The sequence below is a fragment of the Arctopsyche grandis genome, chromosome 7 (genome assembly GCF_051622035.1).
Source record: "Arctopsyche grandis isolate Sample6627 chromosome 7, ASM5162203v2, whole genome shotgun sequence".
Taxonomy (NCBI): domain Eukaryota; kingdom Metazoa; phylum Arthropoda; class Insecta; order Trichoptera; family Hydropsychidae; genus Arctopsyche; species Arctopsyche grandis.
In genome coordinates this window covers 20,054,533-20,072,324 of record NC_135361.1, presented here as the reverse complement: position 1 = coordinate 20,072,324, position 17,792 = coordinate 20,054,533, and the positions used below count along the sequence as shown (strand labels likewise).

The following is a 17,792-nucleotide window of genomic DNA, read 5'->3' as shown; positions in this document are numbered from 1 at the left end:
AATAGAAATGAAATAAAATGACATATTTGAAACGGAGTCGTGTAGTGCTGTTATGTATGAACAGACCTTTATAGTGACTTTTGAGTGATTCAATTATTTCTTTCGATTCAATTACAGCTGCCATTTCTCGTCTCAAAGAAAGCCACGCGCCAGACTGGGAGGTCGAAAAATGGTTAAAAAAAAAGGCTGCGTTTAATTCAGCCATATCTACTATGAACGATAGCTTCAGCAGCTGTAATGTGTGTAGATGTATTGGATGACCAATGGCTGTGTGTGTGTGTGTGTGTGTCGTCGTCTCTCGTTCAGCTCGCTCTGGAGCACGTGCTGGAACAGGGTGGGGTGGGGAATTAGACACGTCAAGTCAGTTTATCCTTGTTTATTAAGGAGTAGATGGCGAGCCGGGGAGTTTCTCGGCGCCTCTCGCCTGTGCCCCTTTATAGCGGGGGCTGTGGATGAGTACGCTGGCTGGTCAGGCAAGGTAGACCAGCCACGCCAAGACCGTCTCGGCCGGCGGATGGCGGGCGTCTGTTTTGACAGATGAGCGCGCCTCGTAAAATGAGTGCGCGCCCGTAAGAGCCCAAAACACGGCCATGTGGGTTTTTTGGCTCGGACATACTATTTGTGATTATATACATATGATGGCACTAACGGAAACATGGTTGACTTCATCATTTTTTGATGCAGAACTTTTTGATTCTTCCTGGAGGGTGCATCGTAACGATAGAGAAGAATGACGTGGTGGTAGAGTATTATCTGCTTCTCGTGATTGGTTGCGGTCCGTCGGGATGAACAATTTTGAAACTCTATCTACCAGTTTTAGTGTGACGGGTGATCACGTGTGACCGATCTAGAGCGACCGCTTGTCCTGTGAATGGTTCACATATGACTAGTAGCCTGTTTACCAAAATATGATCGACGTCAGCGTGTATGGTCATTATTAAAGCTGTTAAGAGAAATGTCAACGTGACAGCAAACTGATAGTGTCAGGTGGGAAGCGGGTGGATTGATATGTCTGATTGGCAGGTATGGAAGGCTCCTGTGGCGGCGGCAGCAGTTATAACAACTGTTGTACAATTCCTCGCTGGAACGTAAGCCCCATTTTACTATCGATCTTCCATTTAATCAATTTCTTTTTACCGCGTTTCCTTCTGCTATACGTGTTAACTTTCTGAAAAACAAACGTTCTATATTTCAGCATCGTTTGTCGAAAGTATGTTCAAAAGGGTACTGCAGGTGAATCGTCAGGGTTTCCTTTCGTGTGCGGCATCCTATTGTAAGTATTCATATTCAAGTTGACTAATCAAATCAGTACTCGCATCTAACCAATATCATACACACGCAGATGTGGTCTATGGCATCGGTACGGGTGGCTCAAGGGAGATAACTCGATCATACTAGTCAATAGTATAGGAGTTTTGCTTCAATTGTCGTACGTATTTGTATATTATCGCTATACCATAAGAAAATCTATCGTGCTGTATCAAGTGTTGGCCGTCTTTACAATACTTGGAATAGTCTACAGCTATACGCTATATGAAACGAATGAAAAATTGGCTATAGAACGAACTGGCATGTATTTTTCCATTATTTTCAACCTCCAAAAATCATTATTTTAACAAACTTTCAATTGTGAATATATTTACAGGTCTGATAAGTAGTGTGGTGACTTTGATTTTCATTGCTGCTCCGTTGACAATGCTGTTACACGTAATGCAAGTTCGAAGTACCGAAACTTTGCCGTTTCCTATAATCCTAATGTCTTCGATAGTGTCTATCCTGTGGTTTTTATATGGTTTGATTGTAGAGGATCCATTTATGGTGGTAAAGTTTTTTAATCATGTGATTATATTAACTATTCACTGTTTATTTAAACGTAAATGAATAATTCTATGTATTGTTTCAGGTTACAAATGCGATAGGAGCAATACTAGCAGTTTGTCAATTATTCTTATTTGTAATATATCCCAACAAAACATCATATAATAGACTGAATCAAATTATGTGAATTATATGACGTATGTAAATTCAGTTAGATATTGCATTTAACTAACACGGTTCAAATAATTAATTTAAATTTGGATTGTTTCAAATCAAAAACTTTTCACTTGAAATGAGTCAACTTTTCTCACGTTGTATTGACCCTAATAACACATTAGGATTTTAGTGTAATTAGCTGAACTATCTCGCCATAGGTTGATAAATATTAAATTATTATTCTAAAATAGTATCTATAACAAAAGAATTGCAATTCCAAAGTTATATTACAACTATCATATGATTAAGATAAAATCCATTGGTTAAACTTTTCCTAATAACTTATTAATTTAAGTATTTATCAATTATAAATGTTCAATTTCCTAGTCAATTTTTGCAGTCAAATAACTTTATACCATAGAGTATTTGTCTAATAAAATTATAATTATACATTCTCATATATTGATAAGTTTTTGAATAATTTGAATAATCTCAGCATTATTATTTTAAAGTACAAATAAGACTCATTTTCAATTGAGCTAAGGAAATAAATGTATCATACATTATTAATAATTAATATTATTAAACTGCTATTTGCCTTGAACTTATATAGATATATTTTTGAATAAGTTTTGGCACAATCATAGTATTTTATTTTTATAAGGGGAATACAATTTTCATATATAATTTCATCTCATCAGACTGAAAGTTTGCGAAAAATATTGCATGCAATAGTTGTTAACTTATTATAAATGCTATTTTATTGTGTTCGATTATTTTGTATAAAATATAAAGTTCTCAGAAATGAAAAAAAATCTTCAACCGTTTTTATATCATGAAGCCGTATTTTACATACAATTCGCACTATTAAATGTAAATGCACAAAAAGTCTCCATAATTATACTTGATATATAAATATTGTTGCGTAGGGGTGGGTGGAGGATCCAAGAAAAGGCCAACGGTCGTTTCACAGCATTTATTGATGATTAAGGAGTTACACGTATTGCTAGTGTTCAATCCAGAATGACATGATATCGCCTACGTACCGCCTTATAAGGGGTAGATCTCTCAGGACGTCTAATCTGTTTACCTACAGTATAGTCACGTATTCGGATATGTATTCCCACGGTATGAGAAGTGCAATCATTGTTTAGCTTTCATGCACTTAGCTCGTCGCTAATCCCTAAAACCACTTACACCGGTCTCACGGTCTCTCAGGACGTCTACCCGTCTTAATCCGCTCGCAGTTACTCGGCGGCTCTGTTTAGTATACGTTACATTGCCCCCCACTTAGGTCAAATCGTCCCGATTGACCAACAAATCATAACTGATAAATCTGCAGTAGTTACATTTATCTTCGATATCAGTCACAGTTACATTTACCATTACAGTCGTTATCTTTACAGTTACAATGGAAACAATGACATTTAAAATCTATTCCCGTTACATTAACGTTACCTTTACAATTTAAATTCTGTTACAGTTAGATTAACGTCACCTTTACAATTTAAACAATTACATTAAACCTTCGTTAAACTTCAATTTACGACACCTTTACAATGTAAACAAAAACATTTAAAATTTCGTTACACTACGATTTACGTCACCTTTACAATGGAAACAATTACATGAAAACTTTCGTTAAACTTCAATTTACGACACCTTTACAATGTAAATTACATTAAACTTTCGTTACACTTCAATTTACGTCAACTTTACAATGGAAACAATTACATTACACTTCATTTTACGTCACCTTTACAATGGAAACAATTAGATTAACTTTCGTTAAACTTCAATTTACGACACCTTTACAATGGAAACAATTACATAAAACTTTCATTACACTTCACTTTACGTCACCTTTACAATGGAAACAATTACAGTTATATTTCTAATCCCCTAAAATTAGTCATCCGATGTTTTACATTTGGAAATCATTCTTTGTCAGCTCTTCGGTCCAAAATTTTCTCACGTGTTTGGTCCATGTTGCTCGTATCACCAAAGTCCAAATTTGCTATGGCAGCCCCGTATTCCTGTCATGTGGTCCAGCATCCTGCTGCAGACCAACGTTCAACCCAGAACGTGCTCCAAAGCCATGTCCCACAAGAATGGCTCCCATCCTCACAAAAGTGACTTGGTCCATGTCTCTCGTGTCACCATCGTCCAAATTTGCTACGGTGGCCCAGTGTTCCTCTGTCATGTGGCCCAGCATCTTGCTGCAGACCAACGTTCAACCCAGAACGTGCTCCAAAGCCATGTCCCACAAGAATCGCCACCATCCTCACAAAAGTGACGGTTGACCCTGGAAAATGTGCACCCCTCAGTCTGCCACTCTGCTGGTGGTGCTTCTTTTCCGTTCCCTTGACCCTGGAAAATGTGCACACCTCAGTCTGCCACTCTGCTGGTTGTGTTTCTTTTCCGTTCCATTGACCTTGGTAAATATGCACCCAACAGTCTGCCACTCTGTTGAATGTGCTTCTTTTCCGTTCCATTGACCCAACTGAAATCCATTTCTTTCTGATGTATTTTCCCGTTACATCTGCGAGATGATCTAAACACTGCTGCAACTGTCCATGTATTTTTTCAGGTACTCGTGTTTCCACTAGTTTCCAACTAGATTTTTTTCGATGTTGACGTATATCAATTGTTCCACTCTCTCTCGTTGAAGTCGCGATCTGGCGTTTCTTCGGTTTCAAATGCCCTCACGTGGTTGATCCAAGTCGCTCGTTTCCCCAACGTCCAAATTTGTTGCGGTGGCCCCGTCTTCCTCTCATGTGGCCCAGCATCTTGCTGCAGACCAACGTTCCACCCAGAACGTGCTTCCGTTGCCATTCCCTCTGAAGCGGTGCCTCTATCCTCCCAAAAGTGACTTGATTGACTCCGCCGACTGACCAACCAACATTTATCCAATCTGATAAATGTGCCTCTCTGCCGTTGCATGGTTCCGATTGAATTCCATTTCAATCCGTTTACTTTCCGACTCTTCCAATTAGACTCGACTAGTTTCCAATTAGATTTTTTTTTTCAGTTCGTTGACATCTGCCCTCAACAAACAGTTGAAGGGAATAGTGGCTTGTAATCGACATCTCTCAGTTGTAGTCGATCTCCGCTCCTCTTCTGACGACGACGCCCTCCCGTGGATCGACGCCACCTACAGCCGCTAATTCCTGCCACCCGCGGTGAATTGGCGAACCGCCCTCGTTCCGGTCGCCCCCTGGACCACTCTGCAACTGCCGGATGCCGCTCTCCGATGCTGCCCTTGACAACGCCTCAAGTTGTCCTCTCCCGGCAGCACCTGCACGAAACCTCCCGTTTCGCAACCTCCCTCCGTCATCCCGATGAATTCTTGCTCCTCCCCATTCCTGATCTCCACTCCTCTTCTGACGACGATGCTTTCCCGTGGATCGTCGTCACCTACAGCCGCTAATTATTGCTACTTGCGGCGAATTGGCGAACTGCCCTCGTCTCGGTCGCCCTTTGGATGACTCTGCAATTGCCGGATGCTGCTCTCCGATGTTGCCCTTGACAACGCCTCAAGTTGTCCTCTCCCGGCAGCACTTGTACGAAACCTCCCGTTTCGTAACCTCCTTCCGTCATCCCGATGACTTCTTGGCGGCCACCGCCGATAATGTCAAAGTCGAGTTGCAGTGATAACTGCAATTCGACAACCGAAAATGTGATGACCGATTCTGTGTGTTGCAGTGAAAACTGCATTTTTTTGTTTCGTGTCTCCATGGCTCGAACTCTCTCCTACAGCTCCCGAAGATGGCTTCGCTGTAGCTTCTCTTCCTTCGCTGGTGACTTTGTTCCACGGCCCATCTTGGATCCCACTTCTGACGACCAGTGTTGCGTAGGGGTGGGTGGAGGATCCAAGAAAAGGCCAACGGTCGTTTCACAGCATTTATTGATGATTAAGGAGTTACACGTATTGCTAGTGTTCAATCCAGAATGACATGATATCGCCTACGTACCGCCTTATAAGGGGTAGATCTCTCAGGACGTCTAATCTGTTTACCTACAGTATAGTCACGTATTCGGATATGTATTCCCACGGTATGAGAAGTGCAATCATTGTTTAGCTTTCATGCACTTAGCTCGTCGCTAATCCCTAAAACCACTTACACCGGTCTCACGGTCTCTCAGGACGTCTACCCGTCTTAATCCGCTCGCAGTTACTCGGCGGCTCTGTTTAGTATACGTTACAATATTTACAATATTGGTCATTGATACAATATTTTTATTTACAATATTGGTCATTGATACAATATTTTTATTTACGAATATTTGTTTTCTATGCGTATAAAGGTTCATTTATACCAGTACAGTTCACGCTGGCAACTGCAGTTCGAAAAATATTATTTATTACATTCTATATGAACACATTCCGTAATGTGTTATTGAAGTATCAAAACAGCAGTAACCGACACGATCTATTTATATTATAAAGCAGTAGATGTTACCGAAACGTATCATGCAAAACCGGTTTTCTTTGGCTGCTATAGAAATATTCACGCATGACGTGACATCATAGTGACACGTGCTTCCGCAGTAACGAAAGTGGTGCCATGTGCATATGAATACTCTTGAAAATGTCATACTGTGACAATATTGACTCGCCGATACGACGCAAGCAATATTGCGCCGTATTGTCACGCTCTATAATGTATATGTAAGACGATTTTGCCTTGCATTCGTCCAAAACAAGTATGAACGTGCCGTGCTATATATGTAGTATGAATAGAAGTAGTCTTTTCCGTGTTGTGCAGATTTGTTGACGTGCAGTGCTGGGTAATATAAAGACCCTAAAACTTGTCCACTGGTTTTTTTAAATACGCCTTCGTGAGGTTAAAATACTGAAGATGATTATGTGCAAATCCAGACGAAATTGAAATTGTTTGATAATCATCAGTACTTAATAATTTGAATGCTAAATTTTATACCGTACATAATGAATTAATAAACTGCCATAAAACTCATTGTATTTATTTTATTCATGCATATATGTATAATATATAAAATTTCGGAATTAATCATTATACTAATATATACTATATAAAGATAATACTAAAACATAACAAATTTTTAGAAAACATTTCGGCTTATTTTATTCATCTTTATCTATTCATAGTCATATCATTTAATTGTTTCACTTAGAGCGCATGATGTTAATCACATTAATCGAGTAATATATACATAACATGTTTCATTAATCACATTCAAGGTACTATGACGGGTGATAATATGCAAACACATATTTTATATACATATGTACATACATACATGGTATACATAAAACTATAAAACCCAATTTATGCCGCATCGTTATTGTCAATATTCAATCTTGGCTGAATTTGATCGATATGTTAAAAAAATTTCGCTATCCCAAAATATATTGACTTATATTTTTAATTTATTTATTAAATTGAGCACAATCGATACTATCCTACTTTATCAAATGCAACACATTCATACGTATGTATATTTTTTTTTATCATTTTAAGACTTGACCTTAGTTAGTTTTCTTCTTCTTCTTTGCATCTTTCACTGGCTTTGCGGGATATATAATCATGAGTCCGATCTGAATAACACTCAAACCCAAACCAATAACGTTTTGGAACTAAAAATTAAACAAATTGTTATCAACGTCTTTAAATATTTGCATAAGTGAAATAAGATCTCAAAATCGAATGTACGTACCACGATGAAGTCGTTTCTAATAATTATGCCATAAAGCAACCACAATATTGTGACGACTGTTCCAGAAATAATTATAGGATATGGCATTCCAGCAGTGCTCTTCGTTCTTATGATTTCACCCTATTCACGATACAAATAAACACATAAAAAAAATCTAGATACTTGAACAAATATGTATATGTATTTATCATAGATATAGAATACCATAGATACGCCCTGACGCTCTAAGCCGATCACCCTGTTGGACCATGCACACACAAAAAAAAGTACAGATCATGCACACTCTCTCTCAGTAGCTAGTTAGCTTCTAAGTAGGAAGGTCGATTGACATTTTTCGAAAATGCCAACGTGTTCAGTGAAATTGTGTTACAATTACTCAAGAAAACATAAAAAGGCGGATGGCATCACATATCATAAGTAAGAATTAATATAGAATGTCTTCAATTATAGTAGTATTTTAACATATATTGAAATATCGGCGCGATTCTATGCACTGATGGAACAGCGGTCGACAACCTCTGCCACAGGTATCACTAAATGAACGCGTATATCTTGTTGGCACTCAAGGAAATTCAGAAATCGACATTAAACTACAAACAATGAACTAAATATTAAAGTGTCAGCTTTAAAATTGATCCTTGTGGAAGTTACTAATGTTTAAATATTGTAATAGTTAATGATGGTTTTATTATAGTAACATACATTTGTAGTTTAATATAGTGTGTATAGCTAAATATTTTTTTCTTAATATGGCTTTATTAGTTTGGTTTATTGTCACGCGGAGTGTCCAATAAAATAAAGTTATAAATAAAATAAAACTTCAGTGCATGTACATAAACTGGTTGCTGACCACTGCCGACCGCTGCGTTCCTTCCTTTTTTTTCACCACTTCCCCGCTAGTTAAACCCCCCGCACCCCTCAGTTAGTGGCGACAAGATCTCCAACGAAATTTGTATGTAATGGCATATCTAGGTTATTCTACATCTATTAAACTTACAAGACTGAAAAGCGGCGATGCAATCAACAACATCATGAAGACCGTAACAATGATTCCGAGTTTGTGTTTGCCTGCTTCTGGCTCTTCGGATAATATATGCATGACTATCATTGACGTAAATGCTCCGGCGAGGCCTATGTAAAGCCAAGTAGTCATTTTAGATGTCGTGTAATAGTAATAGCAGGTCAGGTAAAGGACGTTCAATATGAAACCAATAACGCTTACTTTCACCATGATGTCGTCTTGTAATAGTACACCATAGAAGAAATTCAAAGAGGCGCTATAAATTTAAACACACATTTGATAAAAGCATTACAATGGTAAAAACATCGTATTAACCGTTTGCCCGCGGCCGTCTTCTATGGAAGCTTTGGGCGACAAGTCTGTAGCGCGGCTGTCTTCCATAGAATTACTGAACTTTGCACGGGATTTTGAGCCTTATATGCGCCTATTTCAACTGTTTTAAGGTTCAAACTTGGTTGAATATATTACTGAGAGTTGAATGCCATCTATTCAATTTGCTTAAAATGAATACATACAAGTCAAAATTAGTTTTTTGTGGAACCATACTGAAACCTCGTTTATGTTTATGACGTCACGTTTGTTGAACAATGGCGACGATACGTCTCAATTATATGAAGAATGATTATTTGACAATTAAGCCAAAACTACGAGATATATTATGTAGTGTATTGTTTAAAATAATACTTTATGTGATAATTAACATATCTGGTTACTTGAGTAAATATTAAAATCTGTATTTAAGGTCGAAAACTCGATTGCCTAATTCGCAAAAAAGGTACCGCGTACAGGGCTTGTTCGCTATATTTATTACCGCGGGCAAAGGGTTAAGTTGAACGAAACTCACATTACTAAACCGCCGATGAATGGCATTGCAGGTATATTTTCGGTATTGCCCTGTTTGCGTATATCATTGCAAATGAATGCCGGTGCAAAAAATTGACACACTGTTGTGATGAGTGCCGCATTTCCGACCAAATCCTTATAGTCTTGCAACGAGTCTGCTAGCATCTCCATTTTGCTGTGAAAAATACAGGATAGTAATTAGATATAAATACATAGATAGATTTTAATTCAATGGTTACATCATTAGGCCAAAAATCAATTCAAATATTTTTATAATGTTTTCATTATATGTAATTCTAATATTAATAATGTAATTTTAAATAGTATGTATGCAGTTAATATTTTTCAGACTTTAATGCAACATAAACCTAGAGTATATGTACATATAATAAACTATATATGTATATGTAAATAGCATGAAAATTTATAAGAAACATTATTTATTATTGTATGCTTATTATCACAATTTATTGTTGCATAAATCATACATTGCATGTGCATCATAAACATTGCATTTAATTTGCATGATGATTGTGCCAGAGCAGTGGTTCTTAACCTTGTTGGAGGTACTGACCCCCACCAGTTTCATATGAGCATTCACCGAACCCTTCTTAATTGGAATCCTTCTTAATTGGTACCCGAATCATATGAGTCGGGTGTGTCTTGACCTCCACCGAACCCCTGAGACTGGCTCACCGAACCTCTGGGGTTCGATCGAACCCAGGTTAAGAACCACTGTGCCAGAGAAATGTATATTGTTACATTTCTCTGTAACTAATTATACACAGCTACTCACGTTTATTTTAATTTATTATTATTATGATCATAACGACAAAACCGAATAACGAGCAGTGGTGAACTATCTCGATTATCTAGAAAGGCCAATGGGTTAGAGCGGATGGACATCTTGAACGGACTAAATCACGTTCGACGCATCCATTTACTAGTGGACAACAGCACCAGTAGTACTGAATGGCCGAATAAGATAGTAGTCGGCTGAGCTTGATTCCAGATAGTCACAGGCGGAGTTGGACTCAACTGTACGGCTGTGACACTGCGATACAGAAGGCAAGGGGAAAACACTGTATTAATATCCCAAGATGTATATATCATCATCAAAGAATTTAGAATCTGACTGACGCTCAGCGCCACCGTGGGTCCGGGCTTTGGGGTGTGAAATCGGATTCCGGACATACTGGAGTGGAGAAGTAGACTTCAAATGGAAAATATATAACTGAACTCAAGGAAAATACATCATAACCATTAAGGAAAAATCTCAATTACAATTTGTATGGGGCAGAAGAATGTAAGAGGGCTGTACACCCAAAACCTTAATTTTGTTGCCGTTCCTTTCTTCGATATATACATATATTGAGTGAATGCGACAATATATATCAATATATACATTGAGTGAATGCGACAGTTGCGCTTCGACAAGATAATACGTATTTTAAATCGACAAAATCGAGGTTTCGTATTCTCCAATTTTCTCCTTTGAAATTGGACCAATTTTTAAAAAAATGTCATCATCGGTATGAAAAAGATATTTTCTATGCAACTGTGCGCGTATTTTTTTTTAATCGACCGTTAAATAAGCACGCTTGACTCTTTTCGTGGGTGTAAAAAAGAGGCGATTCTATAGGTGTTCCTATAAAAATCCTAGCTCCTATAAAAAATAACTAATCAAAAAAATAAAAGCACAGATGCATGCCACTGGTGGATATCCATAACATATTAAAAATAATTTCTCTAGTGCCATAATTGAAGAAGGGAGAAGTGTAATACGTTTGTATGGACAAGGCGCTGGTGTCCAGCCCTCTTAAGGACGTAAAAAGAGAAGTATTATAAAAATAAATGAAGGCTCATAGAATTAGCATACTAGGCATTTCTGATACCCATTGGACTAAAGAAGGATACTACACAACACGGGATGGAAACGCAATCTTCTCAGGAAGAAATAACTCAAAATTATCCGGTATTGCCATACTGATAGCACCGCTATCTAAAGCAGTGTGTGCTAGGTTATAATACAATCAGTGATAGAATCGTTCACTTGAAAATGAACGTTTCTCCATGCAAACTCAACATAATGCAAACATATGCACCTACATCTTCCGCTGATGAATTGGATGCTGGTGAATTTTACGTCAACCTAGAGACCGTACTAAATGCTATTCCTAAAAAATAATTAACAATGGTAATTGGATATTTCAACACAAAGGTTGGGAAAACAATAGATTTGGATCAGCCATGAGACATTGTTGGATACTATGGAATTGGCGCACGTAATGATAGAGGGGAAAAGTTGATAAATTTCTGCACAGAAAACGAACCGACTATTATGAACACATAGTCCAAGAATCATATTCGAAGATTATACACCTGAAAATCACCTGGCGATAGATATAGGAACCAAATCAATCACATCATGGTCAATAAGATATGGAGATCCCGAAAAACGATAGGGGAACGCCGGAGGGAAGGCGAGTGAGAGGACGGTCTCCCAAGAGATGGTCTGACCAAATCTAAAAACTTTAACTTGAAACAGAACCGGGAGGAGTGGAGGCAGATCGTACATAAATCAAATTTAAGCAAATTTGTATTACAATAGCAAGTATTGTAATACAAATAATCCGGGTTTGGTGCAAACGATCGAAAAGCGTCAGACAGATTGAACCACAGATTAACTGGATGGCTGCTTTAAACGCAATTCTCGACTTCACGAATGAAAAATTGCACATCTGATGACGAGTAACCTTTCGATGTGCACAGATTCAATTATTAAAATTGAATTGGATCTTTCTGGCGAGTTTTTAATAATTTAATAAGGAAAAATTCGGAACTAAAGTAACAGAAGCACAGAACGTATACAGGGTAGGTATGTCGGGACTTCGGGTAGATTTCGCTTAGTGTAAGTGCGAGCAGTGCGCACGCATAAGGTACACGTGTCGTTAATCTGTGGTTCAGTCTGTCTGGCGCTTTTCGATCGTTTGCACCGCATTGAAATAATCCATATACAATATTTATGGAAGTGCATTTAATGATTATAATCTGAATCAGTGCCGGCCTTACACCCGATGACGCCCTCGGGCAATTTTTTCTAAACACCCTTAGAACTTTCGCCTTTGGCGCTCTAATCTAAAATTTTGAATGGCTTTTGGCGCTCTAATTTTAAATTTTAAAGCGTCTTTGGTGCATCGTTCGACGCCCTAACTTATTTGGCGCCCTCAGCGTGCCGCCCGGCCTAGCCCCCCCTCCTAAAACTGGCACTGATCTGAATGTTTCATCCAGTAATTTATTTGTATCAATTTATACAAATATTTACATAGGAAGTAATATTAAAAAAAAAAACCAGCAAGTGAATTTACCCCTAATAGTACATATTTTCGCAATCACCAAAGAGTATTACGTAAATATTATCAAATTAATAAGATGCTTAAAATGATTAATACACCAATCGTCGTCAATCCAATGCGAATCGCAAACAACGGTGGAAAAATAAATTTTTTAAGACGAGAAAGTTTAACTGTGAATCCACAGTAGAAATTTGACCGGTGTGAAGTCTTATTGAATTCACATTGTTTATTGAAATTAATTGTGAATACTCGAGTGTGATTGTTATTAAAATAAATGATAATGTCATACCATAATAGTGCATTTCAATTGTAAAAGACGTGTGTATTATGGTCTGGTGAAAATATGTGGACTGTTATGGGTCAAAGTAATAATGTCAGTTACTATGAGATAAGATAAGAAATTTTTAAAAAATTAACATGATATAATAATATGTATGTATGTCTAGTAAACTGAAGCAGTAATATTGAAATCCAGACGTGGTGTATCAATGCTAATTCGATTTGAATTAATTAAATCAAGAGCACAAAAGACCTCTTAGGTTGATTGTCCAACTTACCACATTTCTATTGACCAATGAGTGAATAACGTGTAGTATAACATTCTATTTCTTGTCCTTGATTTGCATTGTGTCTTGCATACTACTACTACTAATCTATGTATAATGAATTTGTAGAATTAATGAATGGAGGCGACACAAAACCACTAAACCAAAAGCTATTTTGAGTCATACATTGAGTAAATGACATCCTCGACGATGAAGTAAAATCGATTTGCCAATTAATATAAATTACAGATACAGTGTGTATTCGAACAATACATATATGTAAATTTATAATTTACATTGTAAAAAAAATTCAATCAAATCAGTTGAGTGGTTTGGGAGATAATTGAATTCAAAAAGTTAATAAAAAAAAGAGGAAACCTCTAAGGAGAGGTACCATTTCCGGTCTAATTAAAGATTTGAAAAAAATGTACATGGTATCGATAGGAATTTTAGTAACCGATACTAAGTTTCAGTTCGATAGGACTAACGGTGTTCAAAAAATACACACACACACACATTTTCTAGATCATGAAAATGTGATCAGTGATCGATTCTGAGTTCGAATCAGTCAAAATCTCGAGTTCGAATTTTCGCATGATCACAAACTTCATCTATTGTTACATAGATAAAAGTAAAAATCGTCATATCTAATAAATATGTGAACTGTATAATTAAGTTTTATATTCAATTATCTCCTAAAAAAAATATTTTATACAATACTAGCTGAACCCGGCATGTGTTGCAATGCCACAATAACGCATGCAATTCCTATTCCCGTTCTCGTTCTCGTTCCCATTTGTGGGAAATACGCAGGCAGCGAACATATTTGAAATTATTGCGTTGCAATGACACTCATTCCCGTTTTTCCCGTTTTTTTTTTCACAGTAATCGTCCCGGACATGCATACAATAAATCCTGAAAGTTTCATCATAGTCGGTTCAGTGGTTTAGGAGCCTATTCGAGACACACAACATACAGACATTCATTTATATATATATATATATATATATATATATATATATATATATATATATATATATATATATATATATATATATATATATATATATATATATATGTATATAGACGGAGAATGCCAAAAAATAACAACAATACGAGCCATCATTATGAGAAAATCTCAAACTGATAAGATCAAAGATTATATATTTACAAGGTGAAAGATATTGTAATAAAATAAATATTGAATCACTGCTTTATGTTAAAAAACACCCTAGAGTAGCAAAAAATCTTGTCTGTGCGTAAGTCTAATATGGGAAAAAATATAATAAAAACAAGGAAAAAGCTTTATTGAAGAAATTTCAATAATATATTTCGAAAACAATTCTTGTGTAAAATTATCTATTATGTACAAGTGACGTTTGTAAACACTGCGATCGACCGATTGTGAGAAATGTAGCTCATTGTCAAAGTTTAAACCGATGAATTTCCACAAATATCATTATCAGTTAAATGCGATATACAATATTACAGCGGTCGGTCGACAGCCTTTTAGATGACTGGATAAATTTAATGAAAACATAAAAAATTCGGCCCATACAATCTATATACATATATTTTTGATTTTTAAATGCTTTTTATTACGAAATTATGTTCTGTGTTACTGATCTATTGATAATTTTTCTATTTTACAATTTAATTTAATTTGGTTAGTAATCATAGTATTATATTATTCTAATGTTAATGTACAGCATAATAGGAAAAAGAGCTCAAAAACCTATTTATAATTCTTATAAATGCTCATAATACATAATATTAATTAAAGACTCTCTAAAGTCGATGACCTAAAGCAGATTATGTTTAGGTAATCTGTGATATACATTTATGAGGAATATAAAAAGTATCAAAAAGTGACAAATACCCATTCTGGCCATGAGAATTGTCTCGATACACATTTGAGAGCTAATGTCGGGAAACTAATACATTTTAGATTTTCAATAAGTTTAAAGTTTTAATATCATTTAAAGTTTAGTATCACTATAAAGAACAAAATACCAAGAAAATAGAATGAATTTAAAAGGTCAAAATAAAATAATAAAATATTGCTTTTTAACTAAAGCCTTATAAACTATTGAATAGTACGTACATAAATATAGTTTTTCAGCTCGATATATTTAGTAGTGTGGAAAAAATCGTGTGATAACATTTTTTACTTTTCTAAGAAAAAGTACCACATCCGGTTTATCAAATTTGTTAATTATTTTTATTATTTAGATGTTATTTATAGAGGAATTATACTGTAATTTTTTCCGAAAGGATACTAACATTTAAAAGGTCGAAAAAAATAATAAAAGGAAATGTGATCAAGAGTTAACTGCCACTTCCAGTTGACAGATCGGAACCAAATTTATTATGTTGCTTAATATTAAGCTAAAATTTGTAGTTATGAAATTTCAGTTCGATACAATAAATGGTTTCAGAGCAAAACATGGAATCCTCTAAACTCAAGAGTAAAAGTCTACTTCAAGTTGATAAAAAAAAAATATTGTATGAAATTTATCATATCTATTACATGAAAAAAAAAGTCTCGACTCAAACCGCCGAATAATTTAGGAGATAATTTTATCCCTTAATATTTTGAATTTGTTTATAAGTCAGTCATTCATTTTTAATAGCAAAATCACCGACCCAAAGTCATACATTTTACATCGATTATATTGACGATAATTGAACCTTTGATATCATATTACCAAACGACATATTGTACACGTATCAATCTCGGCAATTAAATTGTTTACGGTTTACTTTATGACTTTTTGAGAGTTAATTGAAAAACGCCTACATGGCTATGAAAAGTTTCCCATTAAAAAGCAGATATTTATAAATGAACACCTCACCATATCAATTACTTTCTTGTGTTAGAGATTTGACTGTGGGATTTCTACGTCTAGTCATCAATATAAGAATAAAACGTTGCGAGAGAGATGATTGTGCAAAGATTGCGGAACTACTACATAAGTAAGTGAAGGTCAACGATTTGGATGAAATTGTTTATTTCGGATAGATTATCAACTATAATATTAGAGTTGATTGAAGTATAAGTTGGGGAAAGGCACGAGAGACCTTCATTAGCCAAATGGATCTCACCTTTCGCTTTATGATAACTCGTGTGTGACAGACAGAACCAACCGGAACCAACCCACCTGACAGACTGGCATGGAATATCAAAACGGAACACGGCGACGACGAACGACAATTCAGTATTACCATAACAAATATTAATACATACAATAAAACTGAAATTATTTTCAAATGGCAATGTAGTATTTTTCAAGCAGCTTAGGTTCACTATGTTGATATTTCTCCAAGGTAGGCCCTAATTAATGGCGCTAAAGATACTAAAATATCACATAAAATAAAGATAACGGAAAACTGTTATGGAGTGTATGGAGATTATTATTTTGTTATATGCATTCCCTGTTGTATTTTCATAATAGAAATAGAATGCATAGAATGGTCATTGCTAACAAAAGTATCGTCGGAAAGCGAGCCATCGAAGAGAGAGACGGAAAGTCAGAAGATAGACAAAAGAGTGAGAAAAAAAATTTGTGAAAGTGATCGTCCCTTAGCAAACAACTGAGCAAACAGCTGATAAACTCTGCCACGCAGAGTTTTTGTATTATAGGGGGGTTGAAGGTTTTGGACCATTTCCCAGCCTATGGAAATTCAGTTGTGTTTTGAAGAGGATCTTTATTACTCGATTAATACAGGTGTATTTGTATGTACAGCGAAGTAGGTAAAGGATTCACTGGAACGAGCCAGGTCGAGTTCCTGAAGCTCACTGGCATCTGGGGACGATGCACTGGTTTATAAAGGTGTTGCTTGAGCAACGCGTGGCTGGGCTGGTGAGATCACGTTCTGGAAGATTCAGACGGGGTCGAGGTCTTCCTTTGTGTTCGATGTTTGATGCGTAGTTGCGTAGCTCCTTGGGATTTCCCGTGTACTCGTGATTGCGTATCTGGAGCGAGTCGAATCGCCTTTATGGGTAAGCTGGACGAAGTATTTCGGCCACGGCTAACTTTCGTGTACGAGAAGAGGACACGATGATGTCATTTGTACAGATTAAGTTCGATGAGGGAAATAGGTGATATCACAAGTCGTGCTATATCTCTACAGTATCAACATTTTTGGAGGCTGAGAGCGATTCTATGCATTCTACTTCTATGATTTTCATTTTAAATTCTATGCGATAGATATTTTGGTAAACGAGCTATGTTGGAAAGTGAATCGATACCAGAATAACCGCCACTACGAAAATCGCGTGCGCGAATCTCATGGCGTACGAAAATTCGGCGTACATAAAACTGTGCAAATATTAATGCGCAAATGTTTTTT

The 17,792-nt window shown here is 36.3% G+C and overlaps 2 protein-coding genes across 2 annotated transcripts; one reads left to right on the top strand and one right to left on the bottom strand.

The window, feature by feature from the left end:
* Positions 1–812: 812 nt before the first annotated feature.
* slv (sugar transporter SWEET1) lies at positions 813–6,952 on the top strand. Its single transcript, XM_077434402.1, has 5 exons — positions 813–1,088; positions 1,196–1,273; positions 1,343–1,569; positions 1,646–1,821; positions 1,904–6,952. Exons 1-5 carry the CDS (start codon positions 1,009–1,011, stop codon positions 2,003–2,005), a joined length of 663 nt encoding a protein of 220 aa, XP_077290528.1. The 5' UTR covers positions 813–1,008; the 3' UTR covers positions 2,006–6,952.
* On the bottom strand, positions 6,941–16,667 carry LOC143914249 (sugar transporter SWEET1). Its single transcript, XM_077434401.1, has 5 exons — positions 16,545–16,667; positions 9,540–9,713; positions 8,672–8,951; positions 7,675–7,794; positions 6,941–7,594 (listed from the first exon to the last, which is right to left on the bottom strand). The coding sequence occupies exons 2-5, from the start codon at positions 9,707–9,709 to the stop codon at positions 7,487–7,489; spliced, it is 678 nt and encodes a 225-aa protein (XP_077290527.1). The 5' UTR covers positions 9,710–9,713; positions 16,545–16,667; the 3' UTR covers positions 6,941–7,486.
* Between the last annotated feature and the right edge of the window lie 1,125 nt (positions 16,668–17,792).

Excerpts from the sequence above, each read along its gene's own strand:
- slv (XM_077434402.1), top strand. The coding sequence starts at position 1,009 with ATGTCTGATTGGCAGGTATGGAAGGCTCCTGTGGCGGCGGCAGCAGTT. Across the intron at positions 1,274-1,342 it reads TTCGTGTGCGGCATCCTATT|ATGTGGTCTATGGCATCGGT; the intron begins GTAAGTATTCAT and ends ATACACACGCAG. Across the intron at positions 1,822-1,903 it reads TAGAGGATCCATTTATGGTG|GTTACAAATGCGATAGGAGC; the intron begins GTAAAGTTTTTT and ends GTATTGTTTCAG.
- LOC143914249 (XM_077434401.1), bottom strand. The coding sequence starts at position 9,709 with ATGGAGATGCTAGCAGACTCGTTGCAAGACTATAAGGATTTGGTCGGA. Across the intron at positions 8,952-9,539 it reads TTCATCGGCGGTTTAGTAAT|CGCCTCTTTGAATTTCTTCT; the intron begins GTGAGTTTCGTT and ends TTAAATTTATAG. Across the intron at positions 7,795-8,671 it reads CATCGCCGCTTTTCAGTCTT|GGTGAAATCATAAGAACGAA; the intron begins GTAAGTTTAATA and ends TATCGTGAATAG.